Source organism: Sander vitreus, chromosome 15, assembly GCF_031162955.1.
Source record: "Sander vitreus isolate 19-12246 chromosome 15, sanVit1, whole genome shotgun sequence".
Taxonomy (NCBI): domain Eukaryota; kingdom Metazoa; phylum Chordata; class Actinopteri; order Perciformes; family Percidae; genus Sander; species Sander vitreus.
The window spans coordinates 1,784,683-1,808,445 of record NC_135869.1 but is presented as its reverse complement, the minus strand read 5'-3'; the positions used below and the strand labels follow the sequence as shown (position 1 = coordinate 1,808,445).

The window sequence follows — 23,763 nt, the reverse complement described above, 5'->3', positions numbered from 1 at the left end:
CCGGATTAAGGGGGGCAGTAGCTTAGTCCGTAGGGTGTTGGGTTGGGAACCGGAGGCTCGCTAGTTCAAGTCCTTGTACAGAGTGTGGACTGGTAGCTGGATAGATGGTAGCTGGAGACCTGGACAATGGCACCTGTCCAGCAGTCGCAGCCCACTCACTCTGACATCTCTCAATTTGTCCATGTGTAGGATGTGTGTGTATTTCAGGCCTGTGTGTAGTGTGTCTAACAAAACAGAGTGTACATTGTAAGTTCCCCACTAGGAAATGTTTTATTAGAAAATTATTATTTAAAAAATTATTTATTATTACACTCTGTGAATGTCATCCAGAATTATTAGAACCATAGTTACATATGTAACTCATTTGAATTTGTAATTTGAGTAGTTACTTGTGAGTCAAATGTGGGATTTGAATACATTTTTAAAATATGTTAAGGGACCATGTTCACAGAGCTAGTTGTTCTTTAACTTAAACTATAAAGGATATTGTATAAAACTTAATACGATATAGAGTCTGGTGGTTGTTTGATATCTAGTGTTGGCTAAAAATGCTTTTTTTATTGAGCGTTATGGTAGCGTTTTTTTCCCTCGACCTATATTGTGCAGTAGTTAAGTTGTATTCACAGTTTATTAACATCCAATATCCAACGCTGTCCAAACTGCTCCAAATTCCAAACAGCAAGTTCCTTGGGTACCCAGGAAGCCAAGTGTGAAGTAGATCAGATGAACAGTTCTCGAGATATTCGTAAGACAATACACACAAACACACACACACACACACACACACACAGATGGTCCTGGATTTATTGTCATTTTAAGTAGACTGAAAGAATTGACTGAAACGATTGGAGTTTAACAGATTATTTCAGACTAGTTCAAGTCATCACATCACTACAGGACTTGATTCTCATTGGCTTTCCTCACTAGTCTTTACTGCTGTTCTATAGTTAAATGTTTTGGTGAATGGAGGTTGTTCCTGCAGTCCCTATGTTTGACACTGGGGGGCAGCATTGACATGGTCTACAGCCTGGTATCTGATAACAGGCGAATGAGTAGAACTTTATTTGTCCCCAGAGGAGTTGTGCAGCAGTTAGTAATAACGGTAATAACACAATATTTCGTTTTGTTGCTTTATTTACAAAAAAATGAAAAAGATAAAATACATAATTTGCAAGGGAATGTGAAGAGTGAATTGGTTAAAGTGCTCATATTATGCTTTTTGGCTTTTTTCCTTTCCTTTATTGTGTTATGTATCTTTTTTGTGCATGTTATAGGTTTACAAAGTGATCTCCAACAGAAAACACTGTTCACAAACTGCTCCAAACAGCTCTATCCAGCCTTTACTTCCCTGACGAACGTGCGTCACTTTGTAACACACGTTATAATGCTCGCCTAGCTGCTAGCATGGCACGCCCTCATACTCTAATTCTGACTGGCTAGTAGTCCTTACCTAGCTACTGCGCATGTGCAACAAGATGGAACAGAAGTGAGATGCCTCACTCTGTAGCTAGAACAGAGAGCTCAACACACAGGGTGAAAAGAGGAGCTGCCGCAATGTGCAGTACAACAAAAATATGGTGTTTTTTGAAAATTAAACCATGTAAACCTATTCTGATATAACCTCTAAATACAATTTATGATTCTGAAAATTAGCATATCAGCACTTTAAAACCCTCAAGGAGCTTGAGAACTGGCATTCTCCAGGCAGCATATTACAGAAAATTTAATTATTAAATGCAATATATACAATTTGTATGCATCTATTGATATTTATACACACACATCATCAAGAACACTGATTCATAATACATGCAAGTATAAACAAACACCATGTGATGAGTTTTCACCATGTAGGGAAGATAAATTAAATATAACATATAGTCATAAAAAGTGATAAAAGCCATATTTACCAGGCATGGTTGAGTGTACAGGCTGATGTAATAGCTAGGGTTTAGATTACCAATAAACAAATTGCAATGTTTAGGATAGAAAGTTAGAAAAATATTCTTAGTTTCTAAACTTGTTTAGAGAGTAGGCCCTGACCTGGGGTTTTATGTATGGTTACTAAACAAAGGGCAACTGCGACATATTACGGGTCAATCATCTGATTACATGAATTGGATTGTGGGGTTTGGGTAAAAATTCACTGCCAAGAATTTGCAACTTTCTAAAGTTAAACTCGGGCCCATCCCGGCTCATTGCTGGACAAAAGAGGGGAGACCACACATGAGTTGTAACTAAAAATAATTTTTTTTTTTTTTATCAGCTGTAGGGGGAAAAAATCGATACAGCATAGTATCGTAATATTTTCAATACAAGGACGCCAAGTATTGATTCTTTGTTATAAAAATTCAGGGCTAGATGGTAACTTTTTTCCCAAAAGTCCACAGTGCTCTTAAATTGAAAAATGTAGACGTGCATATAGAATTTTACGGGCGCAAGAAAAATTTATCAAATAATGTGTTTTTCTTTAATAGGGATACGAGGAGACATTTACAAGCAAAGTGATATCATTTATTTGAATATAAAAAGTATACTAGGTATGTAATCATTTCTGCTTCAAGCTGTATTTATTTTATAATTATGTAATTATTAGGGCCCGAGGCCCGAGTCAGCCGGCGAAGGCCCTATTGAAACTGAAGGAATTCTTCCTTTCCTTTCTTCCGACAAATGAATCGCCTTTTTGAGGGGCTTAACACATTCAAAAACTCAAATTGAGCCCCTGCTGTTTAACGTAGACTCACAAAACTTGGTACACATATGTAGCATGTCAAGACGTACAAAAGAGCTCATTGGAGCCATACCCTAAACCCAACAGGAAGTCCGCCATTTTTAATTGAAAGTTCGAAATCAGTGTGATTTTGGCCATTTCCACGTCGTATATAACAAACTCCTCCTAGAGATTTCATCCAATCAACTTCAAATTTGGTCTGTGCCATCTTAAGACCTTTAAAGATGAAAAGCTATTAAAAGAAAAACCTTTCGTCATAGGGCATGGCTGTGGCGGGGCGGCCATTTTGTGCGTTTCGCCATCCAAACAGGAAGTGGGTGTAACTTGAGTGTACATTGTCCAATTGGCTCGAAACTTTTCAGGATTCATAAGAGTCCAACCCTGAGGACATATAAAGGCAGATATTTACTCAGTCATAGCGCCCCCTAGTGGCAACAGGAATTAGGCCTAAAAGTCAAGGTGCTATACTTTAACGAACTCCTCCTAGAGATTTCATCCAATGGACTTACAAATTTGGTCTGTACCTTTTTTTTTCTTTCTTTTTTAAGATGAAAAGTTATTAAAAGAGAAACTTTTCGTCAAACGGTATAGGCGTGGCGGCTATTTTGAGCATTTATCGATGAACGAAGAAGTTGTTGCAACTTTAGTGTACATTGTTATATCTGCCTGAGGACATCTACAGGCCAAAATTGACTTTTGGTCATAGCACCCCCCGCTGGCAACAAGAAATCCGCCTTATATGACAAACATCCGATTTAATGTGTGGTCTACATGTGATGTTGAGCCGCCCCTTATACTTTAACCACGCCCATGTACAGGCCCCCCTTTATGGCTTTTGAACCGTTTTAAGGTAGTCTTGTGTGAGGTATCATTGAACTCAGCAGAGAGTTTCTTTTTGATTGGTGATGGTTTGGCCCACTTAAGCCACGAGCGGCGTCTGCCAGTAACCCTGACGCGCGCAGAGGAGCGAGGGCCCGTCCAACGCTGCTTGCAGCTTTAATTTATACTTTAATCTGCTTTTAAACACTATATGGTTCAAGGTTTATTTACTGCCAATGTCCAACACAGGGTTGCACAGTTCAGACCTAAGATTTGCAAGGAGACAAAACTGTTTTAGAACATTGCAGGAAAAGTTGCCGCAGTCTAAACTGGCCCGTGTCAGTGTTTTCTCTGTTTCATCACTGTATGCAACTGTAGCAAGTATCTCGCTATCACAGTCCCCATTCGTATTTTAAAGGTCCCATGGCATGACAATTTTACTTTATGAGGTTTTTTAACATTAATATGAGTTCCCCTAGCCTGCCTATGGTCCCCCAGTGGCTAGAAATGGCGATAGGTGTAAACCAAGCCCTGGGTATCCTGCTCTGCCTTTTGAGAAAATGAAAGCTCAGATGGGCCAATCTGGAATCTTCCCTATATGATGTCATAAGGGGAAAGGTTACCTCCTCTTTCTCTGCTTTGCCAGCCCAGAGAATTTGGCCCGCCCATGAGAAAGAGAGAGACATCATGGCTTGCAAAGGAGCGAAGCATGGCAGTTGGTCAAGGCCACACACCCACCCTCCATCTTGCCCCGCCTCTCTTCTCCTCAATAACATTTAAAGCTACAGACACAGAAATGGCATGTCCTAAGGAAAGCTCATTGTGGGACTGGCTCGTAGTGGCTGTAATTCTGCACTATGGCTGAATTTTGGGAAAGAGACTTCAGATACAGTATTAGGCGACCACTGAGGCCTATATAAAAGCATCCAAAAAGCAGCATGTCATAGGACCTTTTAAGACGATACAAAAAAGGCAAAGGTTTAAACAGAAATACAGAGAGTCGTTGCTATGAAGATGATACACGGTCTTGTCTAGTCAAATTGATGTACACTGGCAGGTTTCAGAACATTGCAGACCGGCGCATTGCAAGTAGTCTCAAATTACAATTTGTCTTGTCACAAATCTTTGGTCTGAACTGGCTATGGACATAATCTGCAAAAAAGGCAAGGGTGAAATTACCCTAACCTTTGGGTATTGCACATGTGCTCCTTTTATAAATTTTACAGTTCGCACACATCCATTTTTAGTTGCAAATGTGAGTGAAACGCTCGCACTGTCAAGTCCTGAAATGGAACATGAGAATTTAACTTTTTGGTACTAGAATAATGAAATAAAATAAGTTAGACGAACAAAATGTACCTATTTAGATAAAACAGAAAGGTTTCCTTTGGGGAATTTGATTTGATGTTAAAAAAATGTAATGGAATGCATTATATCGCAGTATATCGCAATATGTTTAAAATCCACAACAATATTGTATTGTGCAATCATGATAATATCTTATCATGGGGCCTCTGCCAATTCCCACCCCTATTATTTATATTTATTTTATAACTTAAAGGGAAATTAGTGTTACGATAAAGATCAATTCCTGCACAGGTTAAAATGTTGCAAGTTAAACCGCTAAAGAAGTACGTGACCATGTGTAACAATAGTTGAGTTTTCTGTTTCCTGGTATCTATTTTCACCATGTCTGTCTCTGTCTGTAGGAAGAGACTGTAGCAGAACTGAGGACGGTGGAGTCAGAGGCCGCATCTTACCTGGACCAGATCTCCAGATACTACATGACAAGAGCCAAGCTTGTCTCCAAAATTGTCAAGTACCCTCACGTGGTGGGTTGTGTGTAGCGCTGCAAAGATTAATCGATTAGTTGTCAACTATTCAATTAATCGGTAACTATTTCGATAATCAATCGGTGTGAGTCATTTATGAAAAAAAAGAAATTCCAGCTTCGGAAATGTAATATTTTCTAGTTTCTTCACTTCTCTCCGACAGTAAACTGTATATCGTTGAGTTGTAGACAAAACAAGACATTTGAGGATGTCATCTTGGGCTTTGGGAAACACTGATCAACGTTTTTCACAATTTTTTGACATTTTATAGACCAAACAACTAAGCGATTAATTGAGGAAATAGTCAAAGGAATAATCAACAATAAGTTGCAGCCCTAGTTATGTGTATTAATGATGAACTGTCTGTGTGTCTGCTCTACAGGAGGACTACAGGAGGACCATATCAGAGATTGATGAGAAGGAGTACATCAGTTTGAAAATCATTGTTTCAGAACTCAGGAATCAATACGTGAGTGCTGATTTGTCTCTTTAACCCTCGTCCACACTACAAGCTGCAGTAAAACGGGGTCTAGAGTTACTTTATGCAGGGACAGGGGTCTGATGTCTGGGTTACGAGGGAGTTCCCCAAACTCCTCTGTACAATACTCTCATTAAAAAGGGGTGTAACAGAATATGTTTTTGTCCACAAATGCCTAGTGGACAACTTGGTATGCAACAAGCGTGCGTGTGGTCAAACACAGAGATCAGAGGAGGTGTGGACAGCAAGCAGAGGCTGCATGTACAACCAAAAATAGCAGAAAAAAAATATACATCTGCTCATCTTAGTCCCCTGTTCCTTCAAGTATAGATTAAATAAAACAGGGCTTCTCAAAGTTCGAACCAGGGTCTAAATCCAGACCGAATGGAAAATCACTTTGGACCCAGCCGATACCTCGTGTTACGAAGTGTAACATTTTCTATTTTTAATTTTTTTTCTATTGATGAATAAATTGTTAGTGAAGTTTAATATGCATTAGTGGTGATCCGTGATCTCCAGTTGACAGGAAAACCTAGAAATCAACTTGAATTTATCTTGCTTAAACTTCCATTAAAGGGGTGGTTCAGAATTTTGGACATAGGACCTCATTTCCAAGTTAGTCAGTGTGTTATTTATCAGTGGAGACAGTTTTCAACACTTTTCATCCAGTCCTTCCAGTTGCAGAGTTCAATGGTGCTAGGCTAGCGCAAGTCAATAGTATCTGCTAGCCTGCCACTAAAAACAGTCTTACCCACTCCACAGTACACCCGAGGCAAATAAATTATAACGCCAGACTATCAATGTAAATGTCTGTGTTGATAGAATAATGTTAGAAATAAAACTACCCTTGCATCACATTGCAATAGTTATACTTTGTTCCCTGTAGTTGGTAGCATAGGCTACAGCAGCGGCAGAGTGATATTACCTAGGCTACTGAGAAAGCCGGTTTCCATGACAATCACGCAAGTTTATTTACCTGACGCTGCAATTTGCATGTAAACTGTCCGAGCTTACATGATTTTTCTGTCAGCAATTACCTAAAGTTGGCGGTTAGCCCAGCCAGGTATCTACCAAGAGTGTAGCTATACCGTTAGCTAACGTTGTCACTCTCCACAATGCATTGAACTGTAACGTTATCTCCACTAACGTTGTCAGTCTCAATCTATTAGTAGCAGCTAGGCTAACGTTATGAAAGGGGCTAGCTTTATTAGCTAGAGTAGCCTACCACAAGTTATTACCTGTTCATCAGTAGCTGTTGGTGCATCTGGAAAGACGGATGGCACCGCATTCGTTGTCAGTGACTTGTGGTCCTTTAGATTGCGGGGTTTTTCAAAGTCGTCTGGTCTAAAATGATCACTACACATTTGCCACTTTAGTAGAGTCTCCGCCGGTGTCTTGATGTCCAAGCCAGCAGCAAGAAGCCACAGTTGGTTCCTTTCTGGATCTCCCAATGGAAGTTTGTGGAAACGTTGTGGTGCCCATCTGTTTGGTTTATTTTTACAATTTCTAAATGCACACTGAATCACCATGTTGCTTAGTCCTTAGTTTCCAATCTTCAATACCATTGTACTAGGCTACTACTAGGTGTCCCAACTGGAGTGCGCTTCTCGGTTTACTTTTCGGCGCAGTACTACTAACCGGAGCAAAGTAAAATTCCGCCGCTGCTGAGAAACTAGTCCCTCAAAATGTAATGTGATCATTGAGATGCAAGGGTAGTTTTATTTCTAACAGTATTCTATCAACACAGACATTTACATCAATATTCTGGCATTATAATTTATTTGCCTCGGGTGTACTGTGAAGTGGGTAAGACTGTTTTTAGTGGCAGGCTAGCAGATGCTGTTGACTTGCACTAGCCTAGCACCAGTGAACTCTGCAACTGGAAGGACTGGATGAAAAGTGTTGAAAACGGTCTCCACTGATAAATAACACACTGGCTAACTTGGAAATGAGGTCCTATGTCCAAAATTCTGAACCACCCCTTTAAATGTAATTTTGATATCACTAAGCATTCTGGACATCTGACCTTGAATACACATTTAATGCAGACCTTTTAGTAATACGTTTGAGAACCCCTTACTCCTGAAGACCAGCCCTCTCACTGATTTAGAACCGGTTCAAATTCAAAATCAGGTTTCGGGAAGCACCCTTAAGATGACCGAAAATAGGACTCAAGTTGTATTTACTGGAACTGTCCTTTTGATGCTTGAAACCCAGTTCAAACCAAAGATTCATGACTAGACGATTACCAACTTGCAACTATTTGCACTTACTACTACGGTCTGCATCATCTGAAAACCTCCAGTTTACACCAAAGCAACAACAAATTCTGGCTTTTCAGGCTTTTTTAGCTGGATATAATTTGTAGCGTCTTTGAAATATAAAGGAGGATAGTGATAGTGAGTTACTTGCTACAGTTCAATTTCTAGTAGAGATAAAACAAGAAAAAAGTTTTGAGGCTTATGTCTAGGGCGAGTCGACTAATCGGTTGTTTTGGTCTCTGGATTTCTATAGTTGATTGGTCATTTTTTTTTATCCTTTTTCATGCTGAATGAATTATATCAAAGACCCCTATGAGCACATCTCTGGTAAACACAAGATTTGAAGTGGTGATTTTGCATGATTGTGGAGAAACTCGGATCTGTTGATTAAATTAACTAATCATAGTCAACAAAATCATATTAGTTTTAGTCAGCTTACAATTTATTTAGTAGAGGACAGCCCCACTTGTGTCACACGGGCATGGCAGTGCCTCAAAGAAATTAATGAGGTGATCCTCTTTCTCTCTCTCTCTCTCTCTCTGGCCAAAACTCTGCCATTTTGACCAGCTGACAGTTTGTAACTGACTTGACCAGCTGACTTCGCTACAAACTACTTGACAGCTGAGTTTCAGGCACCACCATCAGCTGGCTTGATTCGAGCTGCCTTTTGCCAGTTTAAACCATTCCCTGCAATGTTCCTAATGAAAACAGTTTTATCTCAGTGCGAATCTTTGGTCTGAACTGGGCTTTAGTCAGACATATCTGACTCAATATTAACCTTAATATTTCTGCTTTTAGGTGATTCTTCATGATATGATCCTGAAGAACATTGAGAAGATCAAGAAACCAAGAAACTGCAACTCTGAAGCTCTTTACTGACAACCCCCCCCCCCCACACACACACACACACACACACACACACACACACACACACACACACACACATGTGCTCAGTAGGCAGTACTGACCAATAATTCTAGCTTTTGTTTTGGGAGTACCTGACGATTTTGGCTTTGACAACCTCAGGACAATTATGGCGTATCGAATAAGATGCTGCCTTTGGACTGATAGTGTGCTGATATTCAGTCTTAAAAAGTGCTGCTTTCTATTCTATATTTAAAACCCCCAGCTGTTTGGGTCCATAGTGAGCTAGAGGAAGCTTTAAAAATGCATTTAAAAAAAAATGTGACCCAACATCACACACATACATTACAGCTGTTGTGGGATCCTCCTCCATCTTTGATTTAGGCCCTATTCTGCAGTCACTGCCATGCTTTCTAGCACGTAACCTTCAGTTTTGGCCATCCAGTACTCTGGAATGTGACCTTGGATTCTTTTTTCACTTTAAGTATCTCGACTGCACGCTGCTAATACAAAGACCGCCCACATGGTCTGCCTCCCATCTGTTCCGCTGGGACTAAAGCTCGGAGGTTACCCCTGGTTTCTCTTCCTGTCTTGTCTGGGTTATCTGGAGTTCTGCTCTTGTGGATGCTGTGTCTCTCCCAGGAATATTATCATCTCTTTTTTATTGGTTTTCTTTTTTTGCTCCATGTTGCCTGACCCACCTAGAGAAGGTTTTCCTTAGTTTTTTTTAGTCTCTGGAACATTCAAGGCACACCACTGTCCTGAAAAATATATGGAATGTAAAACTCAAACTCCCCACAGTCCTCCCCCGGTTGGCCTCAAACTGTCAACGGATCATCTTCTCTAAATACAAGGCAGACCCGTTTTCTCAGTGCCTCAGAAAACAGCTGCAGTTCTTCAGCTTTAGTGTTGCAATTATCCAGAGATTTGACTGCACATGACATGAAGATTATTCTTTATTTCTCCCCCTGCCTACAAACTGCTTTTTCTGTCTTAAGTTGTTCTTGTTGTATATTTGTGTCATAGTGACACTAGAAGATGTTATTGCATCCCAAGAAAAACATTGCTGTCGGTCAGTAAGGACCTGTCAGAAAGGGTTGGATGAAGTCAAAAAAGAAAACTACCTGGATGTGTGTTCTTTTACACGACATAATGCACATTCAATAATGTGCCTCCATGTATCTGTCTCTTGCGATCAAGCAGGCTTGAACTGGAACTCAAAACGATTTGTCAACTGTCAAACGCAACTAGTGTCCGTGGTTTCATACAGCTGTTATTATTGTTTTTAACGGCCCTGCACAGACATGGTACACCCACACAGGTGTTTGCACTTAAAGAAATGCAATCTGAAATCTTCAATTTTCAGATTTCTTGTGCTGTTATGTTGTTTTGCACCTTACGATATGAAATTGAAGCCTGGTGCTTTAAAAAAAAACTTGCAACTTGACAGCACTATGGAAGTGCATCCAAAATTTGTTTTTTATTTTAGGTTTTTAAGCTAACAAAGTGATAAAGGAACAGACCTCTCTCTATGCATGCGTGCAGGTAAGGACTGTTACTTTGTAAAAAAAATCTAGTTTGAACAAATTCAAACTAACTCGTAATACCTTTGAATAAATTGGAATCCAACCCATGTAGCCTTTTTTTTTAAATAAACCGTGGCTGCAGTCACACCAGATTTCACTCTGTTTGTTTCTATGAGGAACAGGGAGAGGTGTATTCACTGTTGATCAAGAAGTGACCAGGCCCTTGAAAAGGTCGCTGTTGCAATTTGTTGTGCATATTCAAAAACCTGATGATATTCAAGTCTTTCACAATGTTTCAAAGTAGGTGTGTTTATTTTGACCAGAGATGTCGTTTTTTTCCGCAGCCTGGCAAACTGTTTGCAGGTTGGTTTGTGTACAACAACTATAGCAAAGAGCACAGAGCTGACATAAGCCGTGCAGGCAAGAGTCCATTTAATTGTCCGGAACTGCGGTAAAACACTGAGACGCATATTCAGAATGCGCCGTATACACAATGTCCAAAGAATGCTTCTGAAAACCAGAATAATACCGGCATATCCCACGTCTTAAACGGAAAATGCTTTACTCGGAAAAAGGCCTTATTCGGAATAGCCAAACAGAATATTCTGTTTACATGACCTGTATCAAATTCAGAATATTATCACATTCAGAATAACGGTGGAATTTTACAGCTGGAACACAGCTATTTTTATTTCGGCGCCCATGTTATCCAATCTGTCCGTTCACACTGGGCGTGTAGCGTCCGCGCACGGCAGCGATAGTTTCGGCGTCTCCTCTATTTCTTGTGCGAGATGCGAGTGTATGTGTCAAGCCAGGCAGGTAATCTACAGGAAAACCACAGTGCAGCCGGATTCTTTACAAAAATAAAACGCTTTCAAACTAAATCCCCTAGGTTCATGGTGATTTTGGCTGTCTTGACTTCTCACAGCGAGACACGCGATCAGGCACACGGAAAGAGAGACCGACGGACTGACAGAGAGTCACATATAGGCTAAAATTGCCACAGTTTTCCCCACTCATCCTGTCTCTTTCTATCAGAGAGAGGATTGCTTTGTGACCGGCGCGTATCGTCCGGTGTGAATGGCAAGGCGCACGATCACGCGCACGCCGGTGTGTTCCAGCTGTTCGTGTGCATGTAAATGTATTCACTGTCTAGGGAAAAACAAAGACAAAACTTGAACTTTATACATACGTATAAATCCACTTGATTTGTGTAACTCAGGCTGCTAAAGCCTATATTATATTTCATGTTGTATTTTGTCCCCTTTCCTTTACATTGGAATCACATCAGGAAGGGATCTCAAAGCCAGTATGGACAGGAGGAACAATAAATGGGCACGTGATTACTGTATTAAAAATGTGAACATATATCCTTTAATTTTCTGTTGCATTCAAACTGTATTTTGAATTTCAAATAAATGACAGCCATAATACAGGTTTGTGACTGTGTTAATGCATGTGTGCATGGCTATGAACAATGGCCAGTCCCTCCAGGATTTAGCGATGTCGCGAATGCGCCAATTCACGCAAATTCAACCAATCACCGTGACGTTGGTGCGACTCGCAATTTTGACCAATCACCGCAAATTTGACCAATAACCGCAGTTTCCTGTGACTTCAACCAATCCCAGCAGTCCCACGTGCCAGACTTAGTCAGTATAATGTGACTGAGAGCCACTGACTAAGCGGGAGTGAGAGAGAGCTGGTTTCCAATATGAAGACGAGACTCGAACATCTCACATTTACCAACAAAATGTACAGCGAAAGACTGCAAAACATTTCAGACCGTCCTGCCAACTTGTATACATTTTAACATCAATGTACGCTGTAACGTTTTTTTCACTCTAAAGTCAGTTGCTGCTGTTTCAATCCTGTCGGCTGTCGGCTGTCTGCAGCGGGCGGGGGGCGGGGCTGCTGCTCATACAGTTCCCCCGCTACTGACCAAGGGGGTAAGCCTGTCCCCAGAACGTGTAGCTCCTATGGCGCCATTTTGATGCTACCAAGCCATCACCTCCCGTTAGCATTCTATTGACTGCATTTCATTTTGGCGCCACTTTGACAGTGATTAACTTTACATCTGAACCGTGTATAGACTCTGTTTGTCCATTGTTTATTTCTAAAGAAACATGACAATGTATAAAAGGCTCCATTACCTTGTATCTTACGTTATGGCTCCGTAGTAGACGTTTTTGTAAAAATAGGCTAACGATTATGTCCTAACCATGCAACTTACTGTCGCATAGTAGAGGAATTACCATACAGTACAGGAGAAGCTTGCAGGCAGTTTCGACTCCCATTAGCTATTTAAGTTCAATTACTAATGTTAACTAGCATTTTAGTTAGCAATAATTAGTTGTTAAGTTATCTCCTTACATATACCTATGCTCTCCGTCTCTGCAAGATTCGGAATGATTGAGAGTTCTCTTGGCCAGAAGATTTACAACTGGCCAGAAGATTTACAACTTTGAGACAGGTTGCTCACGTCACATTTAAGTCTTCAAGCTCAGTTGGAGGCTGTGCAGTAACACTCAGCCATCACTGGAAAAGTACTTCTAATATCCTTCACTGGTTTCCGTCCAGAGCAACGGGATCTGAGATTGACTCAGATCACTTGTCACTGACACATATGTTCAAATTTGATCAATTCAATAAATTATTTTTTGTCTTAAACTAGCCATTTTCATATTATACCAACATTTGCAGCATCCTTAGTCTTTTTGGTAAGGTTACTAGGAAAACTCAGCCCAGAGTAGATTTATTCTCCCCGAAACAAGTTTCCTTTGTATTTGTAAAGAACTATACAAAAAAAATCACAACTTCATTGCAACAAACGTACAAAAGACATTGCAACTTGTATCGCAATTTTTTTACAAACGCTCTCGCAAAATCAGGCATTTTGGGCCGCAACCATCTTAAAAAAAAGGCTGCGAAATCCTGGAGGGACTAAATGGCAAAAGTACTATGCATTGATGTTTTTATCTCTGGGGAGTTGGGTTTTTTTTCCCCACATAGCGCTGATGTCTCATAAGGCGAACCCAACCACTCTTTTAGCATACAACTTGTGCTGTAATATTTTTTGACTTCTTTTAAAACTATTTGCCTCAATCTTCCCACTCCGGATTCTCAGTCATGACAGCGTTATCAGACACATACTGTTGAATCAGCCTTTTGTTCTCCCTTCATTGAATACAGAAGTTCAACCAGGCATCTGTAGAACATAACGGAGGTTTCCAACCTTTTTGAGGTACCCCCACAGTCCTGTCAGATGAACGTACCCCTTCATTGATTCCCAATGTTTGTTCCAAATGTATAACACTATTCATTATATAAAAGTGAATATTGTTACTTTTTTCATACAACCCCAGTTGTATTACGTGGATATATTCTTTCAATAAAATCATAGTTTCTATTTCTTTTCTTAAATAGAGCTACTCAACGATCTTTCCACGTACCCCCTGGGGTACAAGTAGGCCATACCCCTGGTTGGGAATCACTGCATTACAATACAACTGAACATGACCGCCACAAATACTGATAAAAGCAAATAACTGAAATAAAGAAACTGAATAATAAATTAATTCTTACTATTAATATTTTTAAAAGGAATAAGAAAATAGCAAATAACACCATATAAATGGTTGATTTTGTTCCATGTGCAGAAGTACTGGAATAATGTACCTTGTATGAACAGGGGGAAATGACAAGTAACTCTTTGAATGGTATAATTATGACGATTTCAGTTAAAGGGTAACTACCATTCTTTTCAACCTTGACCCCATTTCCCCATGCATTTGTGTCTAACAGACTGATGTGACCAAAACCGTATTCATTTGAGCCAGAGTAGCCTATAGTATACGGATGAAGTATATGGATGAGGGGAGAGAGAGAGAGAGGGGCTGTAGCTGTGTGCAGTGTTTTGTGCGGTCAATAGGCTCTAATACATCCATGGTTTCGTGTTATCTAAAAGATGGTTCGTATTTTTTCAAGTCTCACAGACCTGTTGATTAGAGGGGGACATCCTCTGATATGGTGACACAGCGTTGTGTCTGAGGTATATCATTGGACACATCCAGACCACAGATATCTGGCAGCAACAGGAATACTCCTGAAAACATATTCTATCGTTATAGGGGCACAGCACCCACGGGAGCACTACCAATTTCACGATCCTCACAGCCCTCCAGCTGCTGCTTCACCCTCCTCCACCCGATCTCTCTCGCTCTCTCTATTTCTTTCTATTTCTCTCTTTCTCTCTCTCTCTCTCTCAGTCTCTCTTCGTCTGTATCGTTGTAGTCTGGCTCAAATGAATACAGGTGGTCATCAAACTATAACGACCTCATCCACATTTTCGAAATAATTTAAATATTGAGACATGGCACTGACAAATGTTTGGGTAGGGTAGGGTTAGGGTTAGGACCCTAATCAATCTCACTCATCATGCTTTAAGGCCCTGACACACCAAGGTGACCATCGCCGTCGCAGATGGTGAGCAACAGTCGCCCTAGTTTGTGCAGTATGACATATGAATTTTGCCGTTCAAAGGATAACCAGGAGGAGACGGTCCTGACACACCAAGTCGATGGCCAGGAACTAGTGGTGATGAAGGCCCTCGTCATGTTTGTCTTGGCCAAAAATTAGCCGACAGCCAAGTACCACGTACGTTCTGCGCCTGCGTGAGAAGAAATAACTCTCCATACCAGCAGGTGGCGGTAATCTATACGTCATTCAACAAGGGAAACCGGACACAAACAATCTATGATACCAGTCTATGATACCAACAACAAACAGCGTTTCCTTGAATCAGCAGCTACCAAACCCGAATGACCCACTGCTGGCTAGTTCGTTAGTGTAAGTGCTGTTAAAAGAGAATTCCGGCCAATTTTTACGTTAATCTTGATCGCTATAAACATGCGTGTACTTTCGATTGAAAAAAACCCGACCCGAATCAGTGCAGGCAACACGGAGAAGCTGCAGCTACGTATATGAGCTTCCACTGAGCTAAAACGGCAGTTGTCGGGGCAAGTTTTAGAGTGCCTTTGTGCCTCTTAACAGACATAAAATGCAATTAAAATGTCTGTGCAACATGAACGGGGCCCTTATGTGACAACAAGATGCGTTTTCAACTCAGACATTGTTTAAAGTCACCTATCCTGGTCCCTGTCTCAATCCTGCCGGTAGCTAGCTTGCCCTGCTAGCTGATAGCCGTTAGCTGCTAGCTGCCGTCCGGTTAGTGTATTCAGCCAGTCTTCTGTGATAATCATCCCGACAACAATCCACGGAGCGGCGGTGGTGTGGCTATGTCCTCCAGTTACTGAAGGCTGACTTTATTTTGCTCTTGGAGCAGCAAGTTCATCTGCCTGTTGCCCCTCTGTCTCGTTCTTTCCAACTCTTGTGAGGCTAGTTCTTCGTCTGTATACTCAAATAAATAAGGACGACCATCAAACTCAAAAGGCTCTTCTGTGTGTTGTATATCTGCTCAAGCTTCTTCCCTTGTGAACAACTCCGCTCTTCACTCTTCACACACTACGCTCCGATCTGCACACTACCTTTTCCTGGTACAACTGAATTCCCAGGAGACAGCGCGAGGCTACAGCTAGGCTTCAGTAATGCTATTACTGGCAAGTACAGACATCGTTTATCCCGTTTCCATGTAGTTATGTAACTACATGGAAACCATGTGGTCACTGATATGGTCATAACCACTACAGTGCTCAATTACCTATTTTTGAGGGGGAAAAAAACTAAAAATTTTCGCTGCAAAGGCATGATCTGTCCTCTGGAGGACATCCACCAGACCACCGGGTGCTGCGGGAGTTGAGGAATGCGGGGACGAAGGCTGCTTGCCTGGCTAAGGGAACTACCACACAGATCAACACTAGCAGCTAGGAGCTAGCAGCTAACAGGCCAAGTTACCCACCGGCAGGATCAAGACAGGGTAGGTGAATTTAAACAATGTCTGAGTTGAAAACGCATCTTGTTGTCACGTTATGGCCCTGTTCATGTGGCACAGACATATTAATTGCATTTTGTGTCTGTTGAGAGGCACAAAGACACTCTAAACCCTGTGGTGGGCTACCAGGGCCTTCTCTGCTGGCCCTGTCAAAATCAAAAATATATTTTTTCATAATTAAATTAATGTGTGTCTAAAAATCAATTACTTTTTCAGTACGTTACGATTATATTTCCAGAAACAATATGGTACATTTTTTTCTGAGTAGCTGGATGTTCCATGTTGTCTAAACGCATCACAGCTCCGTGGACCAGCACTAGTAGCATTGCTAACCTTTCGTTGAAGCTGCCATTTCCCATTTGATTATAACTTTGACTGACGTGTGTCATCAGCCAATCAAATTTTGATGCGTAGTGACAGGACGCCCTAGGGGCCCAGCGTTGTGTCGATGCTAGCCCCCGCTGATGTCATCAACGAAGTTTGAACCTTTTAGCGGGTTGTGAGTGAACCAGGAGTGAACTATGGCCGCTGCCTTCACACCTCCTAACGATCCTGTTTCCGATCTCCTTCATGTGTCTTTTTCAAGGCGATCATTTGGAGAGAAGAAAGAAATAATTTTAAGAGGAAAACCTACACCTAAGCTGGATGGGCTGACCAAGGCTGGCAAAGGTTTTGTGCGGTACTTCACTGAGGATAACTACTACCACTATGACGGCTAACAGCTAGCACTGAGCGGAACAAGCTATTTTGCTGGCCGTGTTTGCCTTTTAATACCAGTGAGGGAACATGGAACACCACAGGTTTTAACAGCCTTAATAGCCTCACCAAAGCAGCTATCAAACATCAGGCATCCAAGCAACACCTCATAACGGTGGTACATTTGAAGACCTTTGGTGAGTCCAGGGTGGATTTGCAACTGAATGAGCAGCAGAGACTAGAGACAAGCCTGCACAATGAGAGAGTGAGAAAAAACCGGGACATACTGAAGCGCCTCGTTGATTGTGTCATCTTTTTGGGACAGCAAGAATTGTCTTTCAGGGGACATGACATAAGAGTCCCTGAATCGAGGTAATTATTTGGAGCTATTATCTCTGCTATCAGAATATGATGCTGACTTGCAACACCACCTTGCCACGGCCACAGTTTTTACGGGAACATCTGGGAAAATTCTAAATGATCTCATAAATGCTGTTGCTGAGGTGCTAAATGATGCCATCAAAAAAGAGATCAACAACACAAGTTTGTCACAGTTATGGTGGATGAGACCACAGATTTCAGCAACACTGCACAGCTGTCATTTGTACTTGTACTTGTACTGACCCCGGAGTAAAAGAGAGATTTTTAAAGTTTGAGGATGTCATAGAAAGAAAACAAGCTCATGATCTAGCAGCTTCAGTACTCAGTGTTGGGCAGCTACGATTGCAAAACAAAGTTAGTGGCACAGTGTTATGACAGAGCCGCTGTAATGGCATCGGGACTTAATGGTGTACAGGCGCGTAAAAGAAGAAATCCCTCAGGCTCTGTTTGTGCACTGTTAGGCACACACATTAAATCTTGTGATGTCTCAGGGAGCATCAAAAATAAAGGACTGCAAGATTTTTTTTGCGAATCTGGGAGGATTGTCTGAATTTTTTACACGTTCTGCCAAGCGAAAAAAACTGCTGGATGAGTTTTGAGCTGAGCTGGTCGAGCTTTTCCAGCACATCCTTGATCACGCGGAGGATTATGACCATGAAACAGCACATTGTGCATCAGGACACTTGTCATAGTTCAAAAGCTTTGAGTTCTGTTTTTTTTCTCTTTGCTTTCATCGGGATTTTTGACTTTGCTGATGTGCTCTTCGGAATACTGCAAAATAAGAGCTTAGACGTGCAGTTCAGTCTGGCCAGAATTGGAGATTTTTGCCAGTCTTGAAGATGAGCGTGGAAAATTTGATGCCATCTATGAGAGGACTGGGGAGGCCGCAGGACAGCCGAGCACAGCTAGAGGCTGAACAGACCCGCACGCGCACTACAGACAGCTACACACAGTGCTAATTGTTGATCATCACGCAAATCAGGAATCGATTTGAGGATCACAAGCGACTACTGTATGATGCATTGCTGGACGCACAACTGTTTACCAAGTTCAAGCAGACATTTCCCGAAACAGAGCTGAGGAGCCTGGATGAGCGCTACGGTGCACAGTTTGACCTGGGCAGACTCAGAGCAGAGCTCAAAGTGATGTACAGCATGACAAACTTTCAGGGAAAGAGTCCAAGTGACCTACTGACATTTCTGAGGAGCATGGGGCTTGCAGTCAGCATGTCACAGCTTTATGCCCTCACATGCTTGAGAGTGACAATACCAGTGTCCACCGCATCAGTTGAACGATCTTTCTCAGCTCTCAAGCGCATCAAAACGTATTCACGGAATGCAACCGGACAAACACGACTCTCTGCACTGGCATCTATTGCCATAGAGAAGGAGCTGCTCATTCATCTTAAGCAGGACGCGCAACTGCATGAGGAGGTCATTGAACGTTTCATCAGAAAGGATCAGAAGTAATGGGTGAGTGTTTTGCGGTATTTTATTTATATACAATTTTGCTGTTGTTTGGGTATAGATGGTGATGCTGTGTTGATGTGCCTAAAGCTGTTTAATGTACAGTGGTGTGTGTGTGTGTGGTGTGGTTGTTCGTTTTGTGGTGTGGTTGTTCCGGGGGTTGGAGGTCGTTACGGAAGGCCCTGACTGAAAGCCCACGGTACGCTACTGTCTAAACCTTGCCCCGACAACTGCCGTTTTAGCTCAGTGGATGCTTGTACACGTAGCTGCAGCAACTCCAGTTTGCTAGGACCGATCCAGGTCGGGTTTTTTTCTATCGAAAGTACTCGCATAGCTATAGCGATCGAGATTAATGTAAAAATTGGCCGGAATTCTCCTTTAAATATTTTCTGTGTTTATGATGCATGATTAATGCATAATTCATAGTAAATTCATCGTTCATTATATACAGTAAATAAATAGAAAATGTATTTAATGTAAAGGTTAAAATTTGAATTGGATTTAATAGTTAATAACATTAGTCCATTGTTGTTTGTTTTTTGTTCCGTCACGGAACAAAAGTTCTCTGTTGTGGTTTCTACTGCTATGGAATTTATTAATGGACTGTGTGAAATCTAACGTGAGCACATGTTATGGTAGCCTACTCTGCTTTTATGCAGTCAAAGGTACACTGTTGATGTAGGAGGCCAAGGCGGACAGTAAAAGAGACTTTCAAAGGACTTCATTCAAATATAGTTCTAACGGTGTGACCTCAATGCATCAAAGAGAAAAGAAGTGCAATGCAATTATTGCCCGTTTCAAGGAACCAACCTGTGGCTGTGTTGTCGTGAAGAGAGTTACAGTTAGCTTGCTAGTTCCACCCACCCAACATGCCCTTCATCCTACACTGGTTACAGAAAATTAGCCATTATTTCCTATAATGTGACAAGAGTGTGTGAACAAAACATTAAGCCGGCTGGCTGACTAGTATGCTAGCTTGCTTGCTAGGGTGCTAATTGTTTAGCCGTGCAGACGGTGCAGAGAGAGGGTCTTTGTAATTTCATGGTTTATTTTCTAATGTTTAGGTATGTAGATTTTTAAAAAGACGTGTTGTTGAAATAAATGGACCAACACAAGTAGTTGTATATCTCGTGTGGATGCCATCTTATGGACATAATGAGCAAAAATAGATATTCCAATCGTTTTTTTCAAAGTACATAACAGCGACCCAGATAGCCTGATGGTTGAAGGCCTTGAACATTCGGTTAAAACTATTATTGCAGAGAGAAACCTTTTATATATTTAATATGAAGGCCACAACTTATCCAGGACTCAACAGTCCTTTTTTGTAGTTGTCCTCACTCATATGCTCCTATGTTTTTGTGAGAAAGAAATCCTGTAAATGCACATTTAGTTATACTTAGTTTTGTTCTCTTTTTTCTTTTTTTCCTGTTTCTGCTTTGCACACCCGTGTGTGTTTTGTTTTTTGTTTTTACTTTGCATTTGTCACCTTTGAGATTCCTGCCTGTGTGCTCAGGTGTTTGCCATCATGATGTATACTAAAAGGGGAAACTGTGTCTTGAGGGCTACACCCTGAAGAAGGCTGCTTTGTGCCGATACACGTGGGTTGCTGCCCAGCTCTACTTTTAATGCAAGATTTCAATATGAAATAGCCATCTAAATAAAGGCATTTTATAATAATTTTCACAAGAAGAGTGCCTTTTCCTTTTTTTCTTTGAAATTATTATATTGGTATATAAGATTACTATTTGCTGCCTTTTTTAGGGCTTTATGTGGACCAAACTGTAAGTGAGAAGACTGTATGAGACATGGAATAAATAAATACAGTCAAAGATATTTTACTTTTTCGAAATAAAAGCATGAAAATAAACTCTATATGTCTGGCCCTTGATGCGATTCTCCTTTTCCAGTGTGGCCTTTAGTGAAGTTGAGTTTGACACCCCTGCTTTAAGGCTTCCCATGCCACCACTGAAGACTACACTGAGGACCAATTGATCGCCAATGCATCTTTTAGTTCAGACCTAAGCCATTCTATATTTTCTGGCTCCTGTAAAAGGCAGGAGTTAAGACGTCACCTTTAAGAGCACCTTCTGTCACTTTGAGGCAGCAGGTCCAGGCATAGATAGACATTTATTGATCCTTTCGGAAATTCATCTTGCACCATACAGCTCATCAAATAGACAGACAGACAACAGACCATAGACAACAGACAACAACAAGACCACTAAACCCTCCCTCCCCCCCCACACAACAACAATACACAGTCCTAAATATCTCCACATCATAAGATAGTAAAGTGCAGTGTCGTTAGCAACAGTGGGCTATCAATAGTAAGGTGCAACATCATCAGTGGCGTTTTAATATTATACCAAAGTGCAGTATTATCACACAGAAAGGATCAAGTTATTTTCCATAACTTATTCAGTAGTGCAGTGCTGGTAGGAATTAATGATTTGCGAGCCCGGTTGGTTTGTAAGGACAGCACCCTATATCTTCTGCGTGATGGCAGCCCCTCATACTCCTGAAATAGGGGATGTAGCCCATCGCCGCAAATTGCTTGTCCTTTCCTCACTACCCTGGATTCGCAGATCGTGGTCAGAGAAATTAACTGATGTCCAGCAATCTTGCTGGCATGTTAACTATCCTGTGTAATTTATTTTTGTTTATCACTGACAAAGGCAAATGGAGCAGAAAGTTAAAATACTCTCAACAAAAGAGCGATAGAAAAGGACCATCATGTCTTTTTCTACTCTGAACTGTTAGCTTCCGCATAAAATATAGTCGCTGCAGACCCTTTTTATAGATGGCATCAGTGTTGGTATTCCATGATAGCTTAGCATCTATTGTTTCTAAGTATTTATACTCCTCTACCACTTCAATCCCTTGCCCCTCTATAGTCATCTGCTGGTGGGTCGAGCCCCCACTTCTTAAGTCAAATATCATTTCTTTAGTTTTCTTTGTGTTTAGCAGAAGACAACTGGACCTGCACCATTCTATAAACTGACCTACCCAAGCCCGGTAGTTGGTTTCATCGTTGTCCCATATCAAACCTACGATTGCTGTATCATCAGCAAATTTTATTGTAACATGTTCCTGTGTGTTGCTCATGCATTCATTTGTGTACAGGGTAAATAAGACTGGGGAAATTGTACTTCCTTGTGGAGCCGCCGTGTTTGTAATAATGGGAGAAGACTGCTTCATTTACCCTGACACACTGCACTCGGTCAGTCAGAAAGGACTCAACCCATCTGATGACGCCACTATGCACTCCCAACTGCAATAGCCTCTCCATCATAATGTGAGGCCTAATGGTGTTGAATGCAGATGAGAAGTATAAAAACATATCGTTTGGGCTGATCAAGGTGACAATAAATATTATGGAGCATATACAATAAGGCATCATCAGTGCTCCTTTCTGTCCTGTATGCAAATTGTAGAGGGTCACTAACCCTCCAAAACTACAGGGAGACCAAACTACAGCTAAAATCTGTGTTAATATTGTACATTATATATGCTCTATACTATATATTAGGGGTGGGAATCTCTTGGCACCTCATGATTCGATTCCAATTCAGAGGCCAACGATTAGATTCTAAACCGATTATCGATGCATCTCGATGCAACAATTGCAATCACTCCATGCGTGATTTAAAAAAATATACATATAAATCTGAGTTTGCTACTCAGTTTGCTAATCACTTCCTAGACAAAGCAGCTAGACAAAACTTAGATTTTGACATATATTTGTCACACAAGTTTTAATGAAATGTTTTGTCTACTGAGGTTTTTTTTAAAAATGTTGTAGTCATTCCATGCTTAAGCCTTAAACATGCTTGTGAAAGTCACCTTCTCTCACAGTAATCTTCCATTTCAGAGGCTCAGTCATGTTTAAAGGTGGATAATGGCTTCTTAGAACATGAAACATGAGGTGGTCAGATGTAATGAGATAAAGTAGATGAACAGCCTATATGTGTTTTGCCTAATTATTTTATTAGATCATGTGTATGTTATATAGAAAATGTATTTATTTTGTCCTTTTTGCCATTTTTGTGTTTTTTTCTGCACTCTTTTCTCTCACTCTCTTAGTTGTTGTCCCATCCTCTTTCAGTCACTCGGTTTTCTGATTTGTACTTGTCTGGAGACAGTAACTTTATTTTATTTTTTATTTTTTTAAATCGATTATTAACTTATCTGCATCGAGCATCGAATCGCTCTAGAGAGAATCGCGATGCATCTAAGAATCGATTATTTTTCCCACCCCTCCTATATGGAGCTCAGCGTAAATTCTTGCAGGAAGACTTCTAAACTTAATCACATTTCTCTCTCTTCTAAAACTGAACAGCTGCCTCAGAAGCGGCCTTGAATTTCACGAGTCAATCACAGCATGACATCCCTGTTTTAAACCTGTCTCTCTGCTGCTCAGTTGTCATTTCAGGCTAAGAGCACAACCCTCTTCCTCCAGTTGCTCCTCTGGTCTTCATCTTGCACGGCTCCTGGTTCCTCCTTTGGCAAGACTGCCGTCGGCTCCTCGGTTCAGTCTTCGTGTTCCTCTCACCACCATCATTGTCTAGACTCCATCGGGGGATCAGCTTCTGGCTTTCTAACCCCCTAATTATATATAATTTCATAATGATGGAGTCTAATCTCCAAAGACTGTGCATGTTGTAATTGAAGTTTCTGGTCCAGCAGGGGTAGAGGTTTCAAAGTTTAGTGAATGTAACAAATAAGACAGTCGGAGAACTGAACCAAGTTAGGGTTT

General features: G+C 41.1%; 1 protein-coding gene across 1 annotated transcript in view; it reads left to right on the top strand.

The window, feature by feature from the left end:
• The window catches only part of LOC144529547 (proteasome activator complex subunit 3-like), a 30,374-nt gene extending 18,430 nt beyond the window's left edge, over positions 1 to 11,944 (top strand). The window contains exons 8-10 of the mRNA XM_078268678.1: positions 5,260 to 5,382; positions 5,765 to 5,851; positions 8,920 to 11,944. Of these exons, the coding sequence (XP_078124804.1) occupies positions 5,260 to 5,382; positions 5,765 to 5,851; positions 8,920 to 9,000 (291 nt within the window). The 3' untranslated portion in view covers positions 9,001 to 11,944. The remainder of the gene's footprint in view (positions 1 to 5,259; positions 5,383 to 5,764; positions 5,852 to 8,919) is intronic.
• Positions 11,945 to 23,763: the final 11,819 nt, after the last annotated feature.